Here is a 27,815-nt window from a genome sequence, read left to right on the forward strand (position 1 = left end):
GTGTCTTCGAGCCATCCTCTTGTTGATGTACTTCAAGTCGAGGATGGCCCTCCAGTCGCCGTTTTTCTTTGGCACCGTAAAAAATATGGAATATACTCCCTGGCCCTTCTGAGAGCTGGGGACTGGCTCTATGGCTTTGATGAATAGTAGGTGTTGAATTGCTGTTATTGTCCTTGAGTGTTTCTCTGTTTTGAGTGATATCGGGGAATTTAGGAAGAGATCCTGGGGTTGGGAGGTGAATTCCAGTAGGGATAGGATCTGAGAGACCCATTTGTCCGGGTTGGACAAGGCCCACCTTGCTGTGAACATTTGTAACCTCCCCCCCACGTGGGTGTGATTGGCGTCACTGAGGGGGGTGTTTGGATAATCTGTCGCCCTTATCTGACCTGGCCTGGAAGTTTTGGAGCCTAGAGAATCTCCCCCCTCTGCAAAAGGATCTGGTATTGTTCCATGATCCCCGGTTTGACACCCAAGAGTCTCTCCTGAAGTCTGTTCTGAATCTGGGAGTGAATTTGGGGGAACGAAAGGAATGATACAGAGGAGAACGTTGGTCTTTTTTGATCTGCATGGGAAGGACCTGTTTTTTATCCTTTGTTTCAACAAGGATACTGTCCAGCTTTTCTCCGAAAAGCCTCCCCTCCTTGACTGGGTAGGCCATCAGGGTGGTTTTGGCCTTAAAATCAGCTGGCCAGGACCTGAGCCATAGACCCCTTCTAATGGAGGTGACTGATGCCATTGACCTCGCTACTGAGGACATGGTATCTAGTGAGGCATCCGCCATCACAGTCAAAGCAGTTTGTACTCTGTCAAGGCCACCAAGAACTCTGAGGCTATCATCTGGTACGAGTTGTATAATTTTCTTAACCCATAAATAAGCAGCCCTAGCGAAGATGGAAGTGGTAGCGCTGGTCTGAATGGCCATGGCTGAGGCCTCGTGCGCCTTCCTAGCCAGGTAGTCTGACTTTCTGTCTAACTGGTCCCTCAGGGAGCCCACCCCGTCTTCTGGGACCAAACCTGGTGATTGGAGGTCCAACACAGGGGCGTCTACCAAAGGAACCTTAAGCATTTCCATGGCATGTGGAGCCAGATTGTATAATTTTTTTAATACTAGTGGGGAGTTGTTTATTGGGAGTTGGGTGCTCCCATTCGTCTCTGACCGCGTTAATGAAAAATTCTGGGAAGGGTACTGAATTGGTTGTTGGCTTAGGTCTTGGAAAGCATCCCTTGACCCCTTTTTTTAACTTAGACTTTGGCTCTTCAGATTGATCTGATTCCTCATTGAGATCAAGGGCGAGGATAGCTTTTGCCAAAAGGGCCTGATAATCCTCCCCAGAATAAAGCCTGTTATGTTGTTCTACCTGTAGAGGTGGGTCTTCGTCGGAATCGAATTCCCCCTCCTCTAACTCCTCCTCCTCCTCACAATCTACAGAAGAAATTGGAGACTTAGAGAGATCCATTTGATTCTCACTGATTTGACATGGTTTAGCCTTCATTGCTGCTTTAGTAGGCCATGACCCACTCCTGCCAGCAGAGGGAGCATTGAGCTTTGATTTTGCTTCATTCCCAGCAGAAGTGCTGCTAGAAGAGGGAAGATTAGGCGGGAGATTGGGGGGGGAAAGGAGGGGTCCAATCCCATAGGGGGAGGGAGGCGAGTTTGGAAGGATTGAAAAGCCATCCACTGACGCTGGAGGGCATAATTAATCAGGTTATCAGCGTTTTGCCACGAAATGAATTGTGCGCCCGCCGCCTCCTGGGAGGAGGGGGGGGGGCTGCCAACTCCCGGCGGGAACGTTCCCGTTTGCGCAGGGTTACCAGAGGATGCAGCTGCCACAGGATCCGATCGTCCTCGGTGACTGTTGGGCAGTTTAGCCGGTTTTGGGGAAGAGGCGGGTGACCTGCGCCCGGCTTTCGCCCCTGCTCCGACCTTAGCGCCGCGTCTCTTTTTTCGGGCGCCTGGTAGCTGCGGCGCGATTTTGCGCGCCTTTTTAGGCTTTCCTAAAGGCGCCTCCGGATCAGGCGTCTGGGTCTCTCCCGGTTCCTCTTTGCTCCCTAATGGTCCGCCTGGGCGGCCGTTGGGAGAACCGGAGCCCTTGGGGTTGCTCTGCACCAACCCCCTTTGATAGTCCTTCTCAAAGAGAAGGTTGTCTTCCCTAACTAAAATGGCGTCGGCCATCTTGGCTAAGGGAATAAGGAGGGGGGGAAAACGGAGGGGGGGGGGCAGAAGACAGACCAACACTTAAAACAAGGACCAAGGCAAAGATTAAGGACTCACGGAACACTGAGAGGTAAGGCGTAACACGAAAGGGAAAGAAAACTACTCCTAGCTAAAAGAAATGAAGTCGAAAGGCACGGAGCTGTGCGGAGTTGCCTGCTCCACCCGGATCGGCAGGACGGAAACTGGCTTCCTCAGGCTGTTTTCCCGCCAAGTATCACAGGAAGTCAGAATCTTTTAGTCCTGCCTACCCGGATGGAGAGGGAAAACAACCCGCAGCTCAGGATGCCCTTGCCTCAGGGGAGAAAATAACATTAACAACAAATGCAAAGCACAAGCTGTAAAGGTGCCCTAAATCCAACCTCTTAGGCTTTCATTCAACCACCCCCCTCCATTTTCATTTAGAGAAGATTTCTCCATTTGTTTTTGTTTGCCTTAGGCTTCCCCCCAAAAAGCAGTACATCCTCTTCCCACTGAAGTCCTTGAGAACCAAGCTTTCTGAATGTTATAGCTGAAATGTGGGGTATAATGAGGGCAAATTAAATGCAGTTTAATCTACTTGGAAGGCCAGAGAGTGTGTCCAAATAAAGAACATTGTTGATGAAAGCAGAACACAGTTCAGAATAACCTGGATTTTGTATCTGTTTGTGTCTTCATTAAATCAATTAAAATGAATTGCCTGGTTGGAAGGGGTGGTTTTAAAACTGGTTCTTGGATTACTGTTATTCCTGTGTTTATAGCGGTAGCACATTACAGTAGCATATAAATTAGGCTTTTCAAAGAATAGGTCTCCCAAGCCACAGACCCTCATGCATAGTACTTGCTGAACTGATTTGCACAGGACAGTCAGTTTACTGGCTGGGGAGAAGAAAGGCCTAGATTCAATACCCCTTCCTTTCTAGCACTGCCAATTATCTGTTTGCACAGGGGACTACCTTTACCTTTAATATATGTTGTGTGCACATCAACTTGGTGGATGGGACCAGTTTTTGTTTAAACTTAATGTGAATATATACATATAGAAATCTGTAATGTACAAGATGTGTGTGTTCTAATTATTTTAAACACACAAAGTAATTTTACGTGTTAATAGAAATAGTTAGCATAGTACTATTAACATTTATAAAGCAAACTTCCCAGATTTTGCTCTGAACTAAATATGAAAACAAAGTACATAAACTGCTTCTATACTCTAAGCGTTCCTAAAAGTTTCATTAGATTACATGATTAGATACAGCTACTACCATTACGCTTTTTATTAGATTTATATTTGTATAGTGAATTTGGAAAATATTCTTTTAAGCTTCAATTATAATTAGTTTCAAAAGGAGAACCAATTGACTGCATTACAGAATAGCAATTACTTATCATCATCATCCTTTATATACTATTTTTCAAGTGTGGCCCCGTCTGCAGATACCTAATCCACAGATCAGGGCCATGCTTACCCAAAACATGTTGGAAATAGGGGGGGGGGGGTGAGAATTGAGAACTGAGATGCTCCCCACAAGTCCTTTTCATATACTGAGACAAACCATCAGTCTCCAGGATTTTTTTTTTGCCATCAGACAACTTTTTGCCCTCTCTAAATCTAGGCTACAAGAGAGGTAGGCCCTTTAGACTATAACAGAACGAATCAGTTGCACATTGCAAAAAAAAAAAAAAAATCATATCATAGTTTGGATTCACATAAAACAATGCATAACCTTAAGGTGGATTTAAGATTTCCACATTATGACTTTCAGCTGCCACTTACATGACTAAAAGACCACAAATCCTAAAAACTATGGTATACTATTAAAGTATGGTATACTATTGTTTTTTATACTATTAAAACAATACACTGTAAGAGCCAAGGATCCCTTCTTTAACATCCCCAACCATCTCATAACACTATTTGTGCATTAGGCTTATCTAATTGTTTCTTGTCATGATTGACCTGATTTGACAAATATTATAGATGAATTAATAGGATTTTACAGTTATAAGTGAGGAAATTCCTGTCAATAAGTAACCTTATAGCCTCCTACCACAGAAGTTAATTCTGCAGTCCGAAGAGGAAAGCAAGTGCTCTGCTCCAATAAAAATACAATCATCACTACAAGTGAAGAAAACAGAATTAATTCCCCACACCCTCATGGCAAAAGAAATCAGGTACTTCTGTTACTTATATGGCATGCTCCAAAGGATGGCCACAAGGAAGGTACCAAAACAGTGGGATTTGATATTATTGGAGGCACCAGTTTTTTGGGTTGCTATGCATTCAAAACCTTGAGACTGAGTGCGGTTAAAGGACCTGGTTCTGCTAGCCCCTTTCACCCCTTTCAAGCATTCAAAGTTTGTCTTTTCAGGAAAAGGAATGAAATCCGAGTAGAAGAGGTGGAAGTCAATGCAAAATCTTGATTAAACTGCCAAGAATTATTTTGCATTCCAATAAATGTATAAATATCATGCATTTGTGCTAATTCAGTACTGTGAATGTCAAACCCCATGGAAAGATCTGTGATGGGACTTCTCACCATTTTCAAACCAAGGCTGGGGTGCAAAGAAAGAAGGGATTTAACCCTTCCACTCCCCAGCATACAGCTTTTTCTACTATTTGTCTTTTATTGTTTTTTCACTTCCAAGGGCTAGTAACAGGCCCAGGATGTATGTGTTTCAGATGGGGTACTTGAAGGATTAATTCAAACTCCCCACCCCCACCCCGGGGCTGTAATTTACCTTAAACAACACTTGAAATATCTGATCACAGAGCTCCAGCAGACATCTAGTCTGGCCCAGAATCGTCCTACTAGCAGTATAGAAAATGTTAATAAATGCAGTTGAATTCCATTTATATGGAAGACAGCCTTACACATGCTGATTCAGCACTCATATAGAAGTGCTTTGCAATCCATCATCTAGAGGAATCAGTTGACCAACATTCCTCAGATGAATAATCCACATGACTGGGGATGGAAAACTGTGAAAGTTTAACTTAATACCCACTCTGAACAATGTGTCATTTTTCTGTTTTCTTTATTCTGTATGATCACAAATAATTTTAGATGTAGATACTATAGGAACTCTGCGCACTGAAAATCATACATTTAGTTAACCATATGGAAAATAAATGTGGCGGTCAGGTATGGCATTCAAGCGCACACATTTGGTCCTGCAAAGGATTGCTTAGGTGCGATCTTGGCAGACTTTTAATACCTGCCAGCGTGGTGTAGTGGTTAAGAGCGGTGGTTTGGAGCGGTGGACTCTGTTCTGGAGAACCAGATTTGATTCCCCACTCCTCCACATGAGCGGTGGAGGCTAATCTGGTGAACTGGATTTGTTTCCCCATTCCTACACATGAAGCCAGCTGGGTGATCTTGGGCAAGTCACTCTCTCTCAGCCCCACCTACCTCACAGGGTGTCTGTTGTGGGGAGGGGGAGGGAAGGTGATTGTAAGCCGGGTTGAGTCCCCCTTAAGTGGTAGAGAAAGTCGGCATATAAAAACCAACTCTTCTTCTTCTGTTGCCATTTTGGAAAGTATATTACGTACCCTGGGCTACGTAAAATAGTATAATCCTGATTATTTTAAAATATATTTAACTTCTACTTGCAATATGCAGTTCATAGGTTAAAAAAGGAATATATGAACTCTACCTGGCTCACTTCTGCACTACTGTATCAATTGCATGGATACAGTGCAGACTAACAGCAGATGTTTCTGATATTCACCCATCTCTTCTGACTTGTACGTTTACAAGCTCAAACTGAATCTAGCCTTCCTTGTATATGTGCAATCTGCACAAGTGAAGTAATACCTAACTTCCAACAAAATACAAGTTGAGCATGTTGTTGCTGCAGTAAAACGAGCCATTCTAGCACTGGGGTTCAAGCAGACCCTAACTTTATTTGATAACAAGGAGAGCAAAACAAACTCTATCTCAGGAGCTTTTGTTCTCTTTATTGAATCTTGTACAGGAATGCCATTAACTGGCCATTCCCCGTGCCATCTTTAAGCAGAAAACTACCCAAGCGGGAGGAAAACCTGACAGAAATGAAGCAATGGTTGGCACAACTTTTACCTCAGATGAGATGTGGTAAGCTCCCAGGACTGCCAGCAAGCAGAGACACAGCAAACGAATCTCTCTCTACAGCAGTGAAAGGACTACTGGAGGGGAGGGGAGCTCTCCCACCCACACTACATGCTGATTTTGGTGTCACACGACTGGGAAGGCTGCGTTGCATGACCATTCAGGAAAACTCTAGAAAGCTTTCAGATCTCTCGGTGACTGGCCTCTGCCTCTGCACAGAAGACCGTTTGAGGCTCCTAATCCCTGTCAGTAGCTTATCTTTTAAAAGACTTGGCTGAGGCCTTCGACACGGAGTTCACTGGATCTTTGCTTATGAAAGATGACCAATCAGCGCTTGCTTCAGACATGCAACTCAGCCCTTAACTTCACAAATATAAAACTAAAGTTTTAGGTACTTTTGCAAACAGATCCATCAACACTTTCAACACCAGTAAGGTGCCTGCCTCCTCAGCAGGAACCCCACAGTCTCCTCCACATTAATACATGAAGCTGTCTTATACTGAATCAGACCCTCGGTCCATCAAGGTCAGTATTGTGTACTCACGACTGGCAGCAGCTCTCCAGGGTCTCAGACAGAGGTCTTTCACATCACCTACCTGCCTAGTCCCTTTAACTGGAGATGCCGGGGATTGAATCTGGGCCCTTCTGCATGCCAAGCAGATGCTCTACCACTGAGCCACGGCCCCTCCATTCTGCTTGGGCCAGCATTTCAGATACTCAGCAGACAATGCTTATTTTATTCACTTATAATCCTACCTTACACTATGGTGTGCTTAAGGGTATGTTCAGAAATCCTCATTTAATATTATTTTACATCATGGAAAAAATTAAAATACTGTCTTAAAGGAAACACTTTCTTTCAATTTGAGTAGCATTTGGGTGCTCCTATCCCCTAGAAGCAAAGCTTATTGCACTTTGGTTAACCTGATGTTTGCTCACAAAAAGGTATTTCAGAAAATCAGAGGATTGTTTCTATATTATTCATAATTGTGCTTCCATATATAACTCACTCTGGCATTTTAAACCAGCAATTGGGCTGCTTGGGACGTAGCTATTTATAGTCAGATGAGCTTGCTGTGAATAAGACGGTGTTCCAAAAAATTTTGTGAGCAAAAATAGTGTTATCTAAACTGTAGAAGCGAACAGTTATAGGACAAACAAGTGAACAGCGCCAGGTTACCATAATTTAGGAAGTGTAGAGTGGCGTGGTGTGACCACAACAGTGAATATATTGAGTTATATAAGGGCTGAAGTCATGAAATGTCTCAATTGAACAAACGCATGGCTGTAACTGACAACTGATGCAATACCACCCAGTATGGCTACGTATAAACCAAGGAGATAGCACTCAAATCTCAGTTCTACTCTGAGAAGGCTATTTGTCTTATTCAAGTCCTGCTGTGGGACTAAACCGTGACAACTTTGGGGGGGGGAGGCATAAGCTTTACTTATAGGGGCATTTTTCACGGTAGATTTTGCTTCTGTTTTGCCACGGACTAAAAAAACACACGATTTAAATGTTTTTTTCATGGCCGCGATTTATCCCTGTCAATCTCGATGTAGTTTTGGTTTTTCATGGGAACATGAAAAGAAGGCCCCTGGCTTGCGCGCCGGCCATGATCCGGCCACAGTGCAGAGAGAGAGGAGGGAGATCAGAGCAGGCTGGCCGCTCCTCTTCAGAAGAGTGATGGGAGGGAGTTTTGCCTTGGGTTTTCTGCTCTCAGGATGCACATTTTTCCCATCCGATTTCTCAAAAATCCCCCCTCCCCACTGGGGTAGAGGGGCCAACAGCCCCTTCCCTTGAACATCCCCCCCACGGGTCCAGCTGCCCTAGACCGAGCTGCCACCCCCCCTAGCGCACGAGGAGCACATGGTGTGGCCCCGCCAGTCTCCCCCTGGAGCTGTCCATCCGACGTCCCCCTGGGCTTGGAGGTGTGGGCCCAGCTCCAAGGTCCATCCCGGGCGAAGGGCAGGGAAGGTGTGCCGCCTGCCCGCCCGCCAGCCTCCGGGATGGAGGGAGAGAAGTGCCAGGACTCTAGGCAGGCAGGCAGGCAGCAAAAGGGGCGGTATTCTTGTCCGAGCGCGAAACTCCCCCAGCCAATCACCGTTCTTGGGGGAGGAGAAAGGAGACGTCACGGGGAGGGACAGCGGAACCGAAGCAAACATTTTTTCATGGGCATCCGAGCAACAAAACACGCTTCTACTGGAAAGTACGGCTCAGAAGTGGTTTGGTTTGCCGCTGACATAACGCGGCTTTTATACCTCTATCAGGGAAAAGCCGGATCTGCAGTGAATAACCAAAATTTGACTCCGACGCAAATCAGCGTCGAAACAGCAGCAAATCTCCGTGAAAAATTCCCCATAGTGTATATCCAGGTTTAATCCCCAGACTGGTGGCAGGGCTAGGAAATTTCTCTGAGACCCTACTGAGTCAGGCCCATTCAGGATAGGTATTACTGGGCTAGAAAGATTCTGTTAGGCATCTTCTTATATCTTTACCAGCTAAATATTCATTACAAACACGCACATATTAGAGCACTGGCTTTTTTTTTTAAAGCAAAGCTGCTTCAGAAAGAGGGGATTTGGAACAGAGATGCAGTGGAGAGGAAGGGAATGTTTAACCTTTTCCATGATTATATTTTCTCCACTTCAAACCCCTCCCAATTGCTTTTGATGATGAAGGAATACAGGAAAAAAATTTTTTGATTTGTGACATTTTTCACATGAAAAAGATACACAAGTATCAGAACTTTCAAAAATTTATTAGAGTGGCTTTTTTGGGGGGGTATGTGAAAAGATAATGTTACAACCAGCCTCTATCAGTTCTTTGAAAACCATAATCAACACTTTTCTCTCAATTTCTAATGCTACTATTTCAATACAAAACTATATAGCCTTACTGGATTCACTTGGGAAGTGAGAGCATATCTTGTTTATTGTAGTGACAATGGTTTACAGCCCAATCTTAAAGAGGAGGGTTGGTACAGGGTGTACGGGGACAGCGCAGCCACACTGCATCCTGAACAGCTTGCCAGCCTGAAAGTAAAAGCTTAAAATTTAATTTTTAAAAAACCTCGTGAAGCTCCTCCATAAAGTTTCATGGGGCTACACCACCCATTTTGCCGGCACAAGTTCGCACTGGCAAAAGGGGGTGTTCCCAGGCGAAAGGGCTCAGGGAGCTGACTAAAGTCAGCCCCCGCCCCAGGGAACGCCCGTCAGCATTGGCACGAGGCCTGGTGCCAGGGAAACACTGAGCTGGTGGCTGCAGCGATGCCCATGTGTGGCACTGCTGCATGGTTCCCAACACTAGTGTAAGTGGCCCTGTGCCAGCTCCTAAGAGCTTCCCCCCCCTTCAGGATTGCTCTGCCTGTCTCTTGTCTTGCTTCAGGTTCCCTTACAGAAACATGATATGTTCACTGTAGTGTAAGAGAATCCAAGAAAGGATTCTTAAGTTTTTTCACTAAGAGGCAGGCCCAATGTTCAGATTGACAAAAAGGCACCTCAGCAAGGATTCTTAGTTGCATCACTCTGCATTTATTTGACTTTCATGAGATGGAAAAGGCCACATAATCTGAGAGGGAAGAAAAAAGCTCAACATTCTGAAGTGTTCTTCTAATTCTGTTAACAGCAAACAATCCATTACATAACATTCACACATATTTGAGATTTGTGCATACGATGTTAATTTTCAATTATCCCTCATTTCAGATCTAAATCTGCCATTACACCACAGGCACTTGGTGCCATCACACATTTCCTGTCATTAATCACAGGTAACACAAAGTTCAGGATAACAAAATGTTATCTAGGCTACTGAAGTTAACTTCATTGTAAGCTTTTATCTTTCACTTTTTCTTTGTACATTCTTTTTTATTATTATTTAGGAAAGACAGTCTTACACGGAGCTCAAATGAATGGACTAGTAATGTCTAACCAGGACCTCACAGACAGATCCCCCCCCACATCCATTCTGTCATCTGAAATCTTTAACTGAAGATGCCAGAGATTGAATTTGGGAACGAATCTATACTAAGGCATGCACTGTTAAAATAAGGTTATCCTCTTTTATGTTTAGTTTCAAAGCCAGCTCTCAGCTTTGGAAATATATATTTTTAGCAATATAACCCAGTCCGACAGATGCTAACACATGCATACATCTTCACTCAATTTCTTGCAGGCAAAGCATGTTACGCAGTGACTTTGCAGGACTTAGGATTTATTTTAACCAGCTCACAACACCTATTTTTAAGCATACCTAGTTTTACAGCGTCTTTATATAGACTTGAGCAACTGATGTTTTTATACTGCTTGGCAGTTTTGGAGATGCATCCTTTGGTTAACCAGATGAGAGCAAACCAGTGTTGCCAGGATATTTTTAATTTTTAAAATCCTTTTACTGTAGTTTATGGCAACTCAGTGAGTTCCTTAACTGACAAATCTAGTGAATGTTCAAACTATGGTATGGTTACTGGAAATGGATCTCTATAAGGAATATTGGATGTATTTGGTTTAGTGGAACAACTATAATTTTCCATTAGTTTTGAAATTTTATTTTTTGGGGTATTGCTTTTGAGGCATTATTGAGGCTACAAAGATACATGCACATTTTCTTTTACATGGGAATATGCTGCATTGTGATTTTGAGATAACAGACCACTGATGAAGACACTGTTGAAACATGTTTAGTCCTTTGTTTTGTTCTGACACAAGAAGTGTTTTATATATTTTATTAACTTTGAGATATTGCTCCTTTAGTAATATAAATTATTAAACTTTATATATCTTTGCTTTTTAAGAGTAGATTAACTTACACCCATTTTTCTCAACACAGTGGAGAGGCAGCTTGCACGGTCTTTCATAATTCAGGCATAGCCACCATTCTATCAGACAGGCCTGATCATATCATGCCCAGTCTTTGGCAGAACCATCTTTTCACTGGCTAATCCTATCACACAATCTGGGTGAAGCATCAAGGCACAGAAACATGGCTACCGGCTTCCTCTCTTCCAATTAACTTGGGAAAAGCCACCACTGTGGCAGTTATGGAAGCACAAATGCCATCAATCTTGCATACCTCCACTCAGACATCTGGTGAATGTACAGATGGGATCTTGATGTCACCCACCTGCAGATCGCAAATGTATGGACCTTGAACCATAGCCTGAATTCTCATTCTATAGCAGTTCATTTCAGCTGTTTATACAAGGTAATGGTTTCTTAACCATTCTCAACCAATTCTCTTAGCCAGTTTACACAAGTTTGATTTAATGTTATTGATATAGAAGAGCTATGTGTCCTAACAAATGGATGCCTTTTGGAAGACCTTGGATAGTATGATACCTTCGCTGCAGTCAAGCATAAATATTGGATTTGCCTGCATCATAGAGTGGTTATGAAAGATTATAAAATACTTAGTGAACTATAATGGTGGTCGGTCACAGTTCTGGCACTAGCAGTTCAGAATAAATATAGCATACCAACCAAAGCTATGATGGATAACAATATAAATTCAATACATCTCACAGCAATTCACAACAGAGAAAAAGCAGAGTACGTTTACCTTTGTTACATCCATTCCTTCTACTCTGGTTATTTCCATCAGCATATTCCCATAAACTTATAATTAACTATTCCATATAAACAGAAGAGTGGAAGAACATGCAATTACAAAATGCAGCACTGCAGCTAATATGAACAGGTACAGAAGTTATCTGTTCTTTATTTAAAATTGTCACGATCCTGTTTCCTTCCTATTAAGTCTCCTACTTAGTTTAATGGCATGAGGCAAGGTAGTGAAGCTTGGAATAGTGTTGGGTACCATTGCACACTAAAGAGAATATTTCTACTCTATATGCCACTTCTTTGTCATTGTTTTCATGTGGACAAACTTTAGCAAGAACTGTATTTCCCTATCAGTATTCTGCAATCCTACATTTTTACCAATGCACATCTGGAAATATATGCTAAAGGAGAATGTTTCCAGTTTCCATATGAAGCCATGCAGGTGGAAGTATATATTTTGAAGAGGTTATGAAGGTAAAGATATAATAACTTTGTGTAAACATTCTTTTTTAATGCATTTTAAGGTGCTATTTTTTTAAATAGGCATGGAGATTGCACTCATCCAGACAAATGGAACAATGAGGCATACACTCAGTTTATTTTATGACATTATCTGAAAGTTCAAATGATCAAGTAAATAATATGGAATCAATAAAGGGATATGTGCAAAGATAAAATGATAACAATGGTTACTTGCAATTATTATAATAAGGGCTTTTCCCTCTTCCCAAAGTTGTGCAGTGGGGGAAAGGGGGCCACTTCCAAGTTAGGCCACTTCACTGTGTACATGGGTACTAGATCCAGAAAGAGCCAGGCTCAGTTTACACAGAAATTACATAAGAATTTTAAAGCCAAGCCTGAGAAGCTTAGAAAATATGATTGTAATAAACTTCACGGATTAGAGGAAAAAAATCTTGACTACAAGCAAGTAGATACAGACTAGAGGATTAAGTAGACAGCAGCCGGCAGATGTTTTATACTCTAAGCCAAAGGTGGCTATAGTAACTTGTATTTAAGGTTTCAGTGGATGACCTAGTTTTTCCTGTCTTAAAAATACATATAAATGCAGAGACAAGGAATAGTCCTTCTAGGTTTACAATCCTGCTCTTTGTCATATTATGCAAAGCCACGGTCTAGCCACGGTTTCTTCCAAGTAAACACATCTGTGAACGGCAAAATTCAGCTGCAGCACATTACATTCAACCTTTATAAGAACTGTGAGGGAGTTATTGTGGAAGGCATTCTTGACCTAGGTAGAAACACACGCTAAGAACTGGAGCGCTGCTGTCTTAAACTGAACTTTTGACAAGGTGCTCACATTTCAGGCACAGCATCTAGTAAAACACATACAAAACCTTCCAGTTATCTACCTGATTTTTAAAAGCCTCTGGAATTAGAATGAATTTGAATCTCATATAAAATTGATGAAGCTGCTTCTCTGTGCAACCGCCTCAGATTTCCAGGCATCTTTGTCATAAATCAGAACTCATTGTTTACATGTACATATACTAACAAACAATTTGGATAGTTTGCCCAAACCTTACAGAAGCTGTCAATAACTGAACATTAAAGGCCGAATGCGTCAACGTGGAGGAAACAATGGTAGGATATTATTCAGAGGGTCTGAGTAGTAGATACAAGTTTACTGGAGTTCTCTAGAAAACAGTTGGGTAGATTGTCCCCAGTTCTGGTACTATTAAATTCTTTAATCCCAGGATAGGAAGAATAAACATTTTTTTGCCCATATTTACCCAAGATATATATTAATGAGAAAAAGAAAAAAGCTATTGTTATTAAACAATTTACTCAACATCAGCAACAAGAGCCACCTAAAAGAGGCTGTCTCAGTAGATGCCCTAAAATGCCAGAATATTCTCTGCCTCCATAACACAAATATATTCTCAAAGCCCTACAAACCCTGTTGGATTTTCCAGATTTTTGGTGACCAGGGTAAGCACTGAAGAGGTGGGACAAAAGAGGTGTGAATGTCTGGTAGAATTTGACTATTACTGAAATGTAATAAGTGCTTTTATGTTATGTCATTGACTATCTGAACCCAACACCAAAAAAACTATTGGTTTAGTATGAAGCTTCGAACATTCACAATCTTCATCATTCTCAACACAGAACAAGTATGTTAACAAGTGGAATTTCCTCATCTTTGAAGAACTGCTCAACTGAACAAAATATTGACTCCCCTTTTAGTATCTGTTCTTATTTGCCTTGCAAATAAGAACTCTTGAGCCAAGCTTTCATCTATTACAAAGCACACATAAGCATGAAACAAAGATTCATTGCCTGGCAAAATTGACTCATCCAGTTGTAATGCAAATTCTGTTGTCCTTAGTATGATTCACAATGCATCTTCCATATTTTCAGCCATTTCATTGCTCACTGTGGTGGTGTTGCTATTTAGGCTTTTTGTGTTGCTGCAGATCTTTGGAGGCTGCAGCTCTCTTGAGGCTCCGTCTCAGGTGCTTCCGTCTCCCTTTTTTCCGTCTCCCTTTTTTCTCCTCATAACCCTCTCTTTCCCCTCAGGACTCTCCAATGGCTCCCTCTCAGAGACAAAATACCTTTCCCACCAAACTTCAATCAAGGCCCAAATCCACAGGGTTACATTTATATAACCTAGAAATATTAACATTGTGTGGGCTGTGACAAAAATGACAGATAGCTAAAAAGCACATCTCATAATCAGCAGGTTCAGTAAACAAGAACACAGGAAAATAAATACCACACTCCATACTATTATGTTAAGGACTTAACAGCAACAACTTGAAAAATGACAGAGACAAAAACATACACAGTGAAGACAGCTTCTCAAAACGTAGTATACTGGTCTGACTAGAGCTCAGGTGGCGTATTTACTAAAAATTCTGATAGTTTCCACCAGATTGCAGCACTATGCAGAGGCAGAAACTTAGAGTGCCATTTACCAGCGACTAGTCTCTAGCCTGGTCAGTTGTAAATAAGTGAACAATGTGGTCAAAGGGCCCACCTCCTGCACCCCTCTGCCCCTAAGAGCCCCCTAGGTAATCCCATCAACTCACAGGGGCAGTACCACGTTTGGAACCAGTGGTCTAGAAGATTCCAAATGATACTCAGCATATGCGCATGGTCCACAATTACAATGAAGTAGTAGTCATCCTTACCTGCTGTTTGAGTGCCTCCAGCGATTCAAATTCTAGCCTTCCCAATTTTATCCGAATATCTTGTGGCTTATCAGGGATCGCAAATGCCATGAGAAACTTTATTGCCAGCATTAAATGCTAAAAAGGATAAACAATATTCAGTTATGAGTTCTGTATCACAGAAACATTTGTCTGCAGCAGTTATCACTTTTTACCTTTTAACCACAATTTATAACAGCAAGTATAAAATGAGCATTATTAGTCTTTATGAGTAATGAGCCATCCTTCTGTACTATTCTAGTTAGTCATGAAGTAGAAAGTACCAATAAGAAGTGAAAAATCCACAGCTGAGGAAACCTCTGTGTTAGTAAACCATTCTGTCTGCCATGGTAATTTCGCCAGATACTAGCATGTACAAAATAAACTGTCACAAAAGCCCTTTGTTATCCCTTCCCCCTTAAATTTAGTATGCAAATACATGTGTGTTGTTATCCTTTTTTATCAATCTTTAAATTTTACCCAACCCACGTGCTGGAGTTGCAAAAGGATAAACACTAGCACAGAGGCGAGAGGGCTATCTTTTCCTTAAGCATTTTTCTAATGAAAATCTTCAACCCCAAACTTCTTTGATCCACACAGGAAAATACTTAAGTTATACCTGTAGGTTTCTCCAATGGGTGCAAAAACAGGCGGGGTGCCAATTTTAATCAGAAAAACCCTGCAAGAGGAAAAGGCTTTAAAAATTACCCTGCTCTCCCTTTAAAACTGCAGTCTCCAGTGCTACATGGTGTAAAAAGGGTTATGGAGCAATATGTAATGTTAAGCTCTACTTTCTGGTACTGAATCTTAAGTAGTCTACAATAGCACACAATGTTGTTAATCTGTTAGAAGGTGATACGGCCAGATACTGGATAGGAAACAGGCCTAAGAAACGTATTTTCAAGCGTGCATTAAAGGCTAGCATAAACAACTACAGAAGGTATGGTACATATATATGTAAATTATGTATTGTCACTTGCATTATACTAGAATCATGGAGACTCTGATCTGGAGAATCAGGTTCGATTCCCCACTCCTCCACAAGAAGCCTGCTGGGTAACCTTGGGCCAGTCACAGTTCTCTCAGAACTCTCTCAGCCCACGTGGAGGCAGGCAATGACAAGCCACCTCCGAACCTCTCTTGCCTTGAAAACACTACGCCCCCCTATAAATCAGCTGTGACTTGAAAGCACCCACACCCACCCACAGGAGGTTCTGTAAATATTGATATTGATTCTGAGACTATGATTTTGTTGATACTTCTTCAACCACCAATTTCTTAACATGGAGTTTTTAGTGTTTCCCCCCTAAAGACAGTTTCAGGGGGGTAGCAGTGTTGGGCTGCAGTAGAAGAACAAGGTAGGAATCCAGTAACATTTTAAAGACCAGCAAAATTTCCAGGGTATAAGCTTTCCAGAAGTAAAGCTCCCTTCTTCAGATACTGCATTTCTCCCCAAGATTTTGGCAGACAATTTTCTTCTTGACAAAATGAACTTGTTTTACATATAACATACGGTAGTTCAGCGGTGGCTAAGGCCAACTGAATATTGCAGTCCTGCAGTCATATATTGTAGAAATTGAATTAGCTGTTCAAAATTCCAAGAAGCGTTTTTGGTTTTTTTAAGGGACACATTGATACAAAAACACAGCTGCTGCTGTTGCTCATGGCTATATATGTGGGGTTTTTTGCACAGCAGGCCAGTTCCACTAGCTCTCAAAGCACTTGGCAGAAGGCCACAAAGAGTTTGATAGAACTGCAATTATCAAGGGTGAGAGAGACATGGATATTTCGCTCCTTACCCACTTGGCAGATGGCAAAATAGGAGGATATTTTACTGTTGACGTGAGGGAGTTGTGTTAATTCCATCCTGATTTCTTCATACTAAGACATAACACCATGTAATCATCATGTTGAACACGCTGTTGAGAAGCAGCATATCTTCAGTTCTTGCAATTTAGAACAATGCTGCTGTTCCACACATGAACACACATGAAGCTGCTTTCTACTGCATCAGACCCTTGGTCCATCAAAGTCGGTACTGTCTACTCAAACTGGCAGCGTCTCTCCAGGGTCTCAGGCAGAGGTCTTTCACATCACCTGCTTGCCTAATCCCTTTAACTGGAGATGCTGGGGATTGAACCTGGGACCTTCTGCATGCCAAGCAGATGCTCTACCACTGAGCCACGGCCCCTCCCCACAAGGGCTTAGAATATGACTCAACACTGATATATGCTATTAAAATGGTTGCTACAGTTTTTAGTAAAAGATTAGCCAAACCACAGAAAATGTTCTTGTCATATGCAGCAGACTCCCAGTTCTTCTTGTTTTATTTTCAAAGCCAGGTGGGACCAATTCCTGTTCTAATCCTGGTTACCAATTTTGTTCGGGGCAAGCAGAGTAAAAAGAGAAAGGCCCTTCTCAAACCTTCAGAACTGTGACAGGGCTATTTACGTAGTTTAGTAGATAGCTTTATCATGGTATTTACTATTTCAGGCACAAAGAACAGGAGTAGCTGACCGTGCATTCCTAAGGAGAGTTACTGCAGTGTAAGCCCATTCATTTCAATGCGCTTAGACTGGAGTAACTCTCCTTAGGAATGCACTGTGAGCCTCCCATAGAACTGTAAATAACATAATTGCCACCATTTCTGGTAGGACGGCTGCAGCTTGGCAATGGCATGGATCCTAAGCAGAAACCTGTGGGGATCCATTTCTGCCAGTCCCTCCTCCTGATGCACACCCTTAAATTGATCCATACAACATTCCAGAATGCCTTCTGACCCCCTAAGTCTGTGGCTTAGGGGAGGCATATGAATTTATAGCCATACAGAGAAATCCATTTTACTTCAACAAACTCAGAACACAATATTTGCATCCAAACCTACAATGACCTGTATAGTAGTGATTCAGTCAACGAACAGCAGAAGCAGCTATATTTAGGACTTATATATGTCCTGTAATTGGTATGTGGCGCAAGCCAGCATCCTGAAAATCTCAGTTTTCATTTTTAAAATGCCTAGGGACTATGAAGATGTTCAGCAGAATCAGAAATTTTGATTGGTGCAAAATGCTGCAGCCAGAATGCTGACTGAAGTAGATGCCAGGGACCATTTCAAATTCCAGTCTTGGCCTGTCGTCTCTGTTTTCAGGCACCATTCAATGTGCTGATGCTGACTTTTTTGGGGCCAACATACCTGAAAGACCACCTACTCCCTTATGAACCTACCGGAGGCCCTGCTTCAGGTGTCCCTGGATTCTGAGATAGGCCCTTCTTGGTTGTGGCACCAAACCTCTAGAACTCTCTCCCAAGGAGACTCATCTGTCCCTTTCTGTTGCCATTGTCAGGCAGTGGGTGAAGACCTTTTTGCATTGTTAGCCATTTCCTCAATGACCCCTCCTTCCTGCCTAATGTTGTAAGTATGGTCTTTATATGTATTTTAGCTCTGCTTTTGTTTTATCGATGTGTTTGGGGGATTTTTGTTTATTTTAATGGTTTTTAAGATGCAATTTTATTCTGTATGTTTTAATTTGTTAGCCATTTTGGTGGCCCCTGGTGGAAAATGGGGGTATAAATTTTGTTAAATAAATAAAATCTCAATAGCCTGCTACAAACACTAGTAATTCGGTTACAAATCAGAAAAATGTATCAACAACTTGAAAGTAAAAAAGGACTAATTTGCTGGAGTGAATTAAACAGCCACTCAGAGATACCTAAACCTTCAGATGATGTATTTTCTCATGTTTACGTCAATGCATAGCTATGTTCAAGACATACAAGAAGCAGTAAGTATACGCTGCAGTATTTCTTAGTACTAAATTTTGCAACGCAGCAGTCTAGAATGCTGCAGTGCACCTGATAATATATCTCCATCATGTAATCCTTAAATGTTCTGGCACAAAACTTATATTAATTTATGGATAGTGTTTAATAGGAATTAGGATACAGGTTGCCAAAAGTCAAATTAGCTAATGTAGTACCTGATGAAGAGTAAAGCTTTGATCATGCTCCGAAATAAATTTGACATGAAGCGCAGACTCGTAAAAATGCTTGTGCAATTCAGCTCAAGACTGTGATTGATACCATGCATTACGAAGTACCTCTCAACTGATTGCAACTTTTATACGCTGGATCCTGTTATCTGACTACCTTATTTGGAAGATGCTGAAGTGCCTAGAAAATGTGGACTGATTCTTATCTGTGAACTTGCTTCAGCAGGTACTGTAGTGTGGAGCTGAAATTGTGAGCGGCAAAGTCCTGAGTTCAAATGACACCTCGGCCATTGAGTGGACCAGCCTCACAGTTTCAGCTGACTGTTGGCAACATGGGGATAATACTAGCCTGCCTGACTCTTGTAAGGATCACTGAGATAATGTACAACAGACAATGTGAACATTAAAAATCACTGCATAATTGGTGAGCAGCAGTTGGACTGCATCTATAGGGATCAGTTCACCTGGTGGAAATGGCCGCTTTGGCAACTGGACTCTACGGCATTGAAGTCCCTCCCCTCCCCAAACCCCACACTCCCCAGGCTCCACCCCAAAAACCTCCTGCTAGGTTAACCACAGAAGTCAAGGAGAGACAGGGAAGAGATTGGAGCTTGTGGCTACAGTATCTCATTTCCACTCCTGTTTCCTTCCCTGAGTGGCTGGTTTTAGGAGGGAGTCTTGAGATGCCCTGTTTTCTTTCAGTACCAATGTTGGATTAGTTCTCCAATCTACAGATCCTTACCTACACATCAGTGGGCTGCATATATGCCGCTGTGTGTAAGGATTCTGTGTTTACCTGATCAAGTAATGACTGCTGTTGGGTTAGAGGGCTTGGAAGACAAAGAAAGATCAGAAGGACCCCTTGAAAGGGGGCAAAGTTTAGGAAACACTGCTGCAAAGGAGAGTGCAAAAAGAGCAGCTGGAACGTGCATTGAAAAGAGGTCACCTTATCAGGGCAAATCATTTTTATTTTCTAACATCTACATTACATTAGGTTTTTATAATTCTCCCCCTTACTTTTTGAATGCAACTGTCTTTTCTTTTAAACATGCAGGGGCAAAAACTCATTTCCAATCATAAAAAAGGTTCACCTTGTATGTAAATAGGTACTAAAACCATTACTTAAAATGAATCTAATTAGTTAGCTTACCGTTTGTGCTATATTATATAATTGGGGGATTGTTTTTAAGCAATAAAGAATCCTAAACAAGGGCAGAAAAATATTGATTCCATAAACTATCTACAGACTAAATATGATTGATTGGTAGTAGAATCACAGTAATAGAAGAACCCCTCTCAACCTTCGATCTCATGTCATCAGACTGTTCAACAGTTTAAGGGTGTTTCGCAGGAGACACAAATCAAGCTTTATTTCCAAAATCAATATGCTGTTACTCTAAATCTAAAAGGGGAAATGGAAAACTGAAGAAAAAGTAATATTTTAAATCATAGTTACTCTAAGAACTCCTCAATTTATACTTTTTTAAGGAATGTGTGAAACTTGATGCAGGGCTTTGATCTTGGCCAGGGCTTAGTATCGAACTCCTCAAAATGTGAACATGTGAAACAATAATAAAGATTAGATTGGTTTTACTACCTGAGAGCACTGAACTGAATAAATCTAATGTAGCTTAGAACACAGAAGACAGTGTGAGTGGTTTTAAATCATTTCATTTTTTAAAAACAGATGCTACACATTCTAGAGCCAAACTACATTTAAGCTATCATGTCAAAAATGTAAAAGCTTGGGTTTTTCTGAAAAAAATTTTTAGACAGGGCAAACCTCACCTGAACCTGGAGATAGGGGTTCAGGCTATGCAGTACCAACCCAACTCTGTTCTGTATGAACAGAAAACTCTGGAGAAATATGTTGGGCTAGCAAGAAAGCATTTAAATAACTGGCCAGAGATGGTAACTCTTTGACTTCTGGGTCAGGCTTGTTTACTGGTGTGATATGTTTTGAACTACAAAGATTGGTAATGCAATTATACCTGCAGTGCTGAGGGAGGGGAGTGCTTTACCTATTTCCCATGGGCCAGTTTTCCAAGTTTGTCTCTCTCAACTGCTTTTCCTCCTGTGGAGGGGAAAAACATGGGATCCCATATTTTTCTCCTGGAGCTTGAAAGGAAGTGATTTAGTCACATAAATTTGTAGCCATTAAAGGCAACAATCAGTTTTTTTAAAGTCAAGTAACTTATCACAGATCTTTCAAATCACATTTTTGCTCCTCCAGCGACATACTGAAACAAAGTGAGAAAAATAAACTCACAAAATTATTTTTTAAAGAGTATACAAAAGAAAAACTAAGGAAGAATTAAAACCACAGATCAGAGTGCTTATTCTGGACATATTAGGAGCATAAACTTGATAAACCATTGTTTGGCCCAACCAGACCAGATGTGTGACTTTCAGCCCATTCCTCAAGGAGGGATAGTTAGTCGACAGCTGGGGACAGTGCAGCCGCTCTGTCTCCTGAGAGGCTCCTTGGCTGTAAAAAAAAAACTAATTACTTTTTACAACGCTCCCACCCCCATGAAACCACATTCGCACCAGAAAAATGCCACCATTAGAGGCAGCGCCAGTGCCCGAGGTTAGCGCTGCTACATTGCTCCCTGGAGCCGGCATAAGTCACCCTGCGCCGGCGTCCATGCCACTTTGCAGGTATAAGTGGCATGGACACCGGTAGTGGGGTTGCACCAGCTCCTAAGAGGCTCCACCCACCCTTCAGGATTGCATGGTAGGATAACTAGATACATAATCAGATCTTTCCATAGTTCCCAAATAGTAGACACACTAGGACCCCAATCTAGCCTGGGTTGCTGGGGGGGGGGGGGGGAGAGAAGGAGTTTAATTCCTTCTATTCCAAGATATTGCTAGTTGAAACTGACCCCTTCCCTCAGTTACTAGCCTTAGGTATGGGCTGGGGGACAGGACACAACCCTCTCCTTGCCCATCTTTTTTTTCCCTTTCCAAGGTTATACCGACCTACAGGGTCAGTTTCAATTGGCAAAACCATCAAGGTTAAAGGATTAAAACCTTTCTCCCCAATCCAAACTAGGCATCCCCACATAGGTACAATTTGATTTTTAAAAAGATTGGGAAGATCTGATCATGGATCTCCCACGTATTACCTAGTTAGGGCCTTAGTTATTGGGCTGAAAACAACACGTCTTGAAGTACCAATATAACATTAGTATTGATTGCAGAGAGCAAATTATTATACTTATGGGGGTTGTATGTGTCCCCACCACCTGCAAACTGACAAGCCTTCTCTTAAGTTATGACAAGTTAATGGAAATGCATTCTTGGAACAAAGGCCCTGATGGCCTCCTGAGATTTTCTGACAGCATCAGAAATGTTAAGTAATTCCATTCATGTTCTTTGCCGAAGACCTCCAAAATAATTTCCATAGACAACCTGCTGAGATTAAGGCAGCAACAATTCCCATGGCCCAACAAGCAAGAAAATAAGAATACTTTGTTTATAATATGTACACTAACAGACTTTGAAGCTAGTTTAGAGCCATGACTAAAGATATTTTTGGCATCCTTTCCATGTTTTTTAATTTGACTTTAATGTCCTGAAACAAAGAAGTCTTAAGAGAAAAAAACATTCATGAAAACTAGCTCTTCACATGTTTTGTGTAAAATATTTTTTCCTCTGCCACACTCATTTTTCTACAGCTGCTTCGTTAAAACCTAATGTTGAATTTGCCATAAGATAATTCATCTTCACGCAAATGCACTGCAAGAACTTTCCTTTCAGAAATTAGGCTTGCAAAATGAGTATGTTTGCTCAAGCAAAAGGATACAGTAGATAAAATAGTAATGGAGAACCATTTACATTTGTTCCAAATTTTGACAGTATTTGAAAAGCATTACTTTCCTTAAAGCAATACTTGTTCAAGTTTAACAAGGTACAAAAAACCCTCCTCCAAATTGGTCAAAATAATTAAACTGAACAACAACATACAATAGTTAAGGATCTAAAGCATTCTACTGACTCCACTGGACAAATGTGTCGGTCTCTGTATGAAAGAATCAGTGAGCACAAATTGGACACAAGAAACCACAACATCCAAAAACCAGTGGAAAAAACATTTTATCTCCCTATTACAGACCTGACAGTTACTGTTCTACACAAAAACTTCAAAGATAATATACAACATAAATTAGAATTCATCAAGAAATTAAACACTACATGTCATCCTGGCTTAAACAGAGACTTAGATTTCCTTATTCATCACAGTCTTTGACAACTCTACAGGATCCACTTTACAGAAATTTTGATTGGCTGTTCTTAGCATTTTTTACCTGACTATAACCTTGTACCACTTTTAATTAACCTTGTTAATTTTAATTAACCTTGTTAATTTTCACAAACTTATAACCTTGCTTATCTGTTCAAATCTCTGAGCTTTCTCATCACCCATTATTTGATACTGCCAATTCTGTTTCAGACATATGGAGAGGTCCGACTTTGAAGTTTTATGAGAGTATTCACACCACTCTACCTCCCACCCCCAAGCATCTTGGGGGTGCAGGATCACACCATCTGGGGATCTGATGCTTGGCAGCAGATCCGCTGCACTATAAAAGCACCTTTATGTCTCCACTTCTATATTTTTAAATCAAGTAAATATTAAAAAGACACCATTAGACTTTAAGTACTCTCTCCTCCAAAGGGTACAAATCTGGGTAAGGGAAATCTTATTACTCAGGGAAACGGGGCACGTGTTACAATTTATATGGGGTAGGAGAACCTATGCTTATAAATTCGTAATGGACACTGAGAATTAATGTTTAGCCCTGAACAACAAGTTAGTACACAGCAGCCAGATGAGAGTGAACATTTAATTGTGGGCATTTTCATAACTATCTCTTGTGCTTGTTGATTGCCCCATTCATTTCAATGGATGGTTAGGTTGGCTTTCTCTATTGAAAGAAGAAGAGTTGGTTTTTATATGCCAACTTTCTCTACCACTTAAGGAAGAATCAAACCGGCTTACAATCACCTTCCCTTCCCCACAACAGACACCCTGTGAGGTAGATGGGGCTGAGAGAGCTCTAAGAGAGCTGTGACTAGCCCGAGCTCACCCAGCTGGCTTCATGTGGAGGAGTGGGGAAACCGACCGGGTTCACCAGATTAGCGTCCACCACTCATGTGGAGGAGTAGGGAATCAAACCTGGTTCTCCACCACTCCAAACAACTACTCTTAGCCACTACACCAAGCTGGCTCTCCATTCCAAAAACCATTCCAATCAAGGCATGTCTGAGTACATATCAAAGCACCATTGCCTGGCACAGGTTACTGCATCTGGCAAAGAAGAAGGAACTGTGAATGCAAGGGCAGGTGAGAGGAACTTTTAAGAATATTAAAATACATTAACGTTTGGAGATCATGTTAAAAGACTAGAAGGAAAAATTGTGGGCAGCACATAATTGTAACAGATGATATGAAAGAAAGGACTCAGAAGAAACAATTGTGCAGGTGGTGTGAAACATGGAAGAAGGAAATGAGTAAGAGCGAACCAGGAAGCAGCTTTTGACAACACAATATATCACTATCCAGCTGAAGAAATTTCCTCCCCCAGTCATTTAAATTCCTAAAACATGTACTTAATGCTTACAGGATCGACCAACCCCCAACCACCTGCCCAAAAATCACACAAAGCTGATGTGCCACTAAAAATCAATTCCATTAAGAAAGGCATTTATGCTGGGAGTTCTGGGACTGGTTCAGCCAAGAGAACATTCTATCCAAGGAACAAGTGGGCTTTAGAACTGGCTGCTCCACTATAGATCAATACCAGATTTTACACCATTCAGCAGAGAAATTCAGTGCTAGGTCCCATGAGGTACCTTATGCAGCCTTTGTAGACTATAAAAGGGTGTTTATCAGGACAAACTATGGACATAATTAGAGATGTTCTAAGTCTAAGTGGACTATAGATTACTTGTGTTTATTCGTGCATTGTATAAAAACAATTTCCTGATGGTAAAATGTAATCTAGAGTCATTTGACTCAATGTCCCTGTTAGAAGGGGTGTGAAACATGGTTGTATCTTGGCCCCTCTGCTATTTAACTTTTACATTAATTCAATGGAACAAGCCCTCTCCAATCCAGACTTTCATCCGCCTAAACTAGCAAATAGACAGAGTCCCACACTACTATATGTGGATGACATTGTCATTTTATTACACTCTGAAGTAGGGCTTAGAAGAACCCTTTGAGCTCTCACTACATATAGCAAGGTGGATCAGCAAAAATTAACTTTCAAAAAACTAAAACTCTTGTCTTCACTATAAAATTTGTCAAGCATAGATGGCAAATTGATGGCCATGATATTAACTAGGTGAAGGTTTTTAAATATCTAGGTATAATTTTTCCAGTCGACTGGCTAATTGAGAGCTCAGATGGCCCATGTTATTGAGAATACCCAAAGAAAGGTATCAGCTACCTTGACTGCTTTTTTCAAGAGGGGGCTCACACATACCATATGTGATTGAAGACTTGCAGGGCAAAGTGATACCTCAGCTCATGCATGGCTAAATTCTGTGCTTTGGCCTGAATACTAATACTAATAATGAGGAGCAGGAGGAAGAGGAAATCTTATGAACCATGCATGTATCATGGAAGTCAGATTAATGAGGCTATGCGTTTTTGCTGCGTGTATATATTTTCTTGTATGTGTTATTGATTCTGTTGACTATATTTTTGTTGGCTGATCTAGGTTCGTAATAATAACACTGATTGGATGAAAAAATGACAATACAATTTAGAGTAGCTCAGTCTTTAAGAGACTGTGGTGTCTATGGTAACTGGAATGGTACAACTCTGCCATCCTCTCATGTCAACATATATCAGCTACGCAAGGGCTGACAGTGACAACTATAATTTTTATTGGTTAGCTACAACATTTAAGACAAAGATCAGATTTGTGTTACTTGATGCCTGCAAGAAAGAAGCAAAGGAAAGTAACTGCAGAGTTCCAGAATTTCAATTCCAAGGTACATTCCAATGCAATCCCTTACTTTTGTTTTCAGTCGAGGCCTCTGGTCCACTTGATGTGCACATCTGTGGAACACATAAATGTTTCTCGCTCCTTCCCTAAGGTCAAACTATACGTTACATCGGGGAACCCTGATCAGATCCCAAGTTAGAGTTTAGCCATAAAAAGCAACCATAGGAGCAATTTGACCTAGAGCTGCACTACCAAGGGAGAATGTTAACACTGATGCACTCTTTGCCTTTGTCCATATTGGGCTCCCTTGCGGATGCTTTGTAAGGCTAACTTAACATATAGTTAGGCTCTCATTTTTCTAACTTAAATAGGAACTATGCATAATGTAACACCAAGCACCATACGGATTCATAATTATGGCCTGTGGGGAAAGCAATATATTTTTGGAACCTTAAAAAAGTTGTAGTCACACAACCTAGAGAAGGAAAACGTATCTCTTTCTCGTGCAATGGAAAATACCTATCCATAAGAAACCAGGTTTGTAAAAGTGTTGCAAAATACCAAAGTGTAAGAGAGATCATAAAAGTTCTAGAGGAATGTCCCAGCTCTCTTCTATTTCTAGCTGACCCACTGGAAGCAGGGACCTGACCAGGGGCCAGACTTTTGAAGACAATCACCACCTTACCTGCAGCCTATGAATGAAAAGGAAATTCCAGATGCACTGGAGAGAGCAATTAAGATTTGGTCATGGAAGAAAACAGAGAGGTGGAATTATATGGAGGGAGGAAACAGAGAATAGGAGACAGCTATAAAGGACTAAGCGGAATGATAAGGAATGGTCCCTAGTTCTTCTCCCTAGTCCATTTTTGCCCAGAAATGAATCACTCTAACAGTGTCATGGAGCTCTTCCTATTGCTGCACCGATTCACCTCATTCATGTCATTTTACCAATTTTCCATGGTGCCTTCATCATTATTCCTAGGGTTGCTAGGTCCCTCTTCGCCACAGGTGGGAGGTTTTTTGGGCGGAGCCTAAGGAGGGTGGGGTTTGGGGAAGAGGGGGACTTCAATGCCATAGAGTCCAATTGCCAAAGCAGCCATTTTCTCCAGGTGAACTGATGTCTATCGGCTGGATATCAGTTGTACTAGCAGGAGATCTCCAGCTATTACCTGTAGCTTGGCAACCCTAATTATTCCGTGTGCTCTACTCATATTCCCAAAGATACAGCACAGCTGTATTATATCATTCACTTACTTGGATTTGTGATTGGCAACAGGACTTATTTTTGAATTGATTATTACTTCTGTTATTTCGGTTAGATCCATTCCTTCCACCAGGCACTTCACATCATTTTTCCCCATGAGTACTTATTTTTCATGACATTTATTTTTGCTTCTCTAATAAATCTTTAAAGCAAACTGATAGCTAAAGCTGGGGGACCAGAGGCAAAATATTTAGATTTGTGGACATAAGAAATCAGAAGGCTTACTCCACTGCAGATTTATATAATTGCGATTGGTTCTATTTGAAACCAAACATTTTCCACATCTAGCTTTAATAGTTACTATTTCTATTTCCCAAACCCTGAAGCAGTCAGTGTGAATACTGAACAGTGGTGTTCAGTATCATATTATACAATCCCTTAATTAATTCCAAAAAATTTTATCTCTCATTCTCAGCTTTAAAAAGCTCTTGGGGCAACATACAAAAATAAAATAATAAACTAGTATGATAATAAATAAACAGCAGCAAAAAGTCAACCATAAAATCACAGCATAAAGACTGTAGCATGAAGCCATTATTTCCATAAGGCAAAGCAGTAGAACCATACATTTAGGACAGGGTAA

At 41.3% G+C, this 27,815-nt stretch overlaps 1 protein-coding gene across 1 annotated transcript in view; it reads right to left on the reverse strand.

The window, feature by feature from the left end:
* ANO10 (anoctamin 10) overlaps nt 1–27,815 on the reverse strand; it is an 84,340-nt gene that overhangs the window by 16,029 nt on the left and 40,496 nt on the right. The window contains exon 11 of the mRNA XM_056857394.1: nt 14,997–15,113. Coding sequence (XP_056713372.1) covers nt 14,997–15,113 — 117 coding nt within the window. The remainder of the gene's footprint in view (nt 1–14,996; nt 15,114–27,815) is intronic.

The sequence above is a fragment of the Euleptes europaea genome, chromosome 11, assembly GCF_029931775.1.
Source record: "Euleptes europaea isolate rEulEur1 chromosome 11, rEulEur1.hap1, whole genome shotgun sequence".
In the NCBI taxonomy this organism is placed as follows: domain Eukaryota; kingdom Metazoa; phylum Chordata; class Lepidosauria; order Squamata; family Sphaerodactylidae; genus Euleptes; species Euleptes europaea.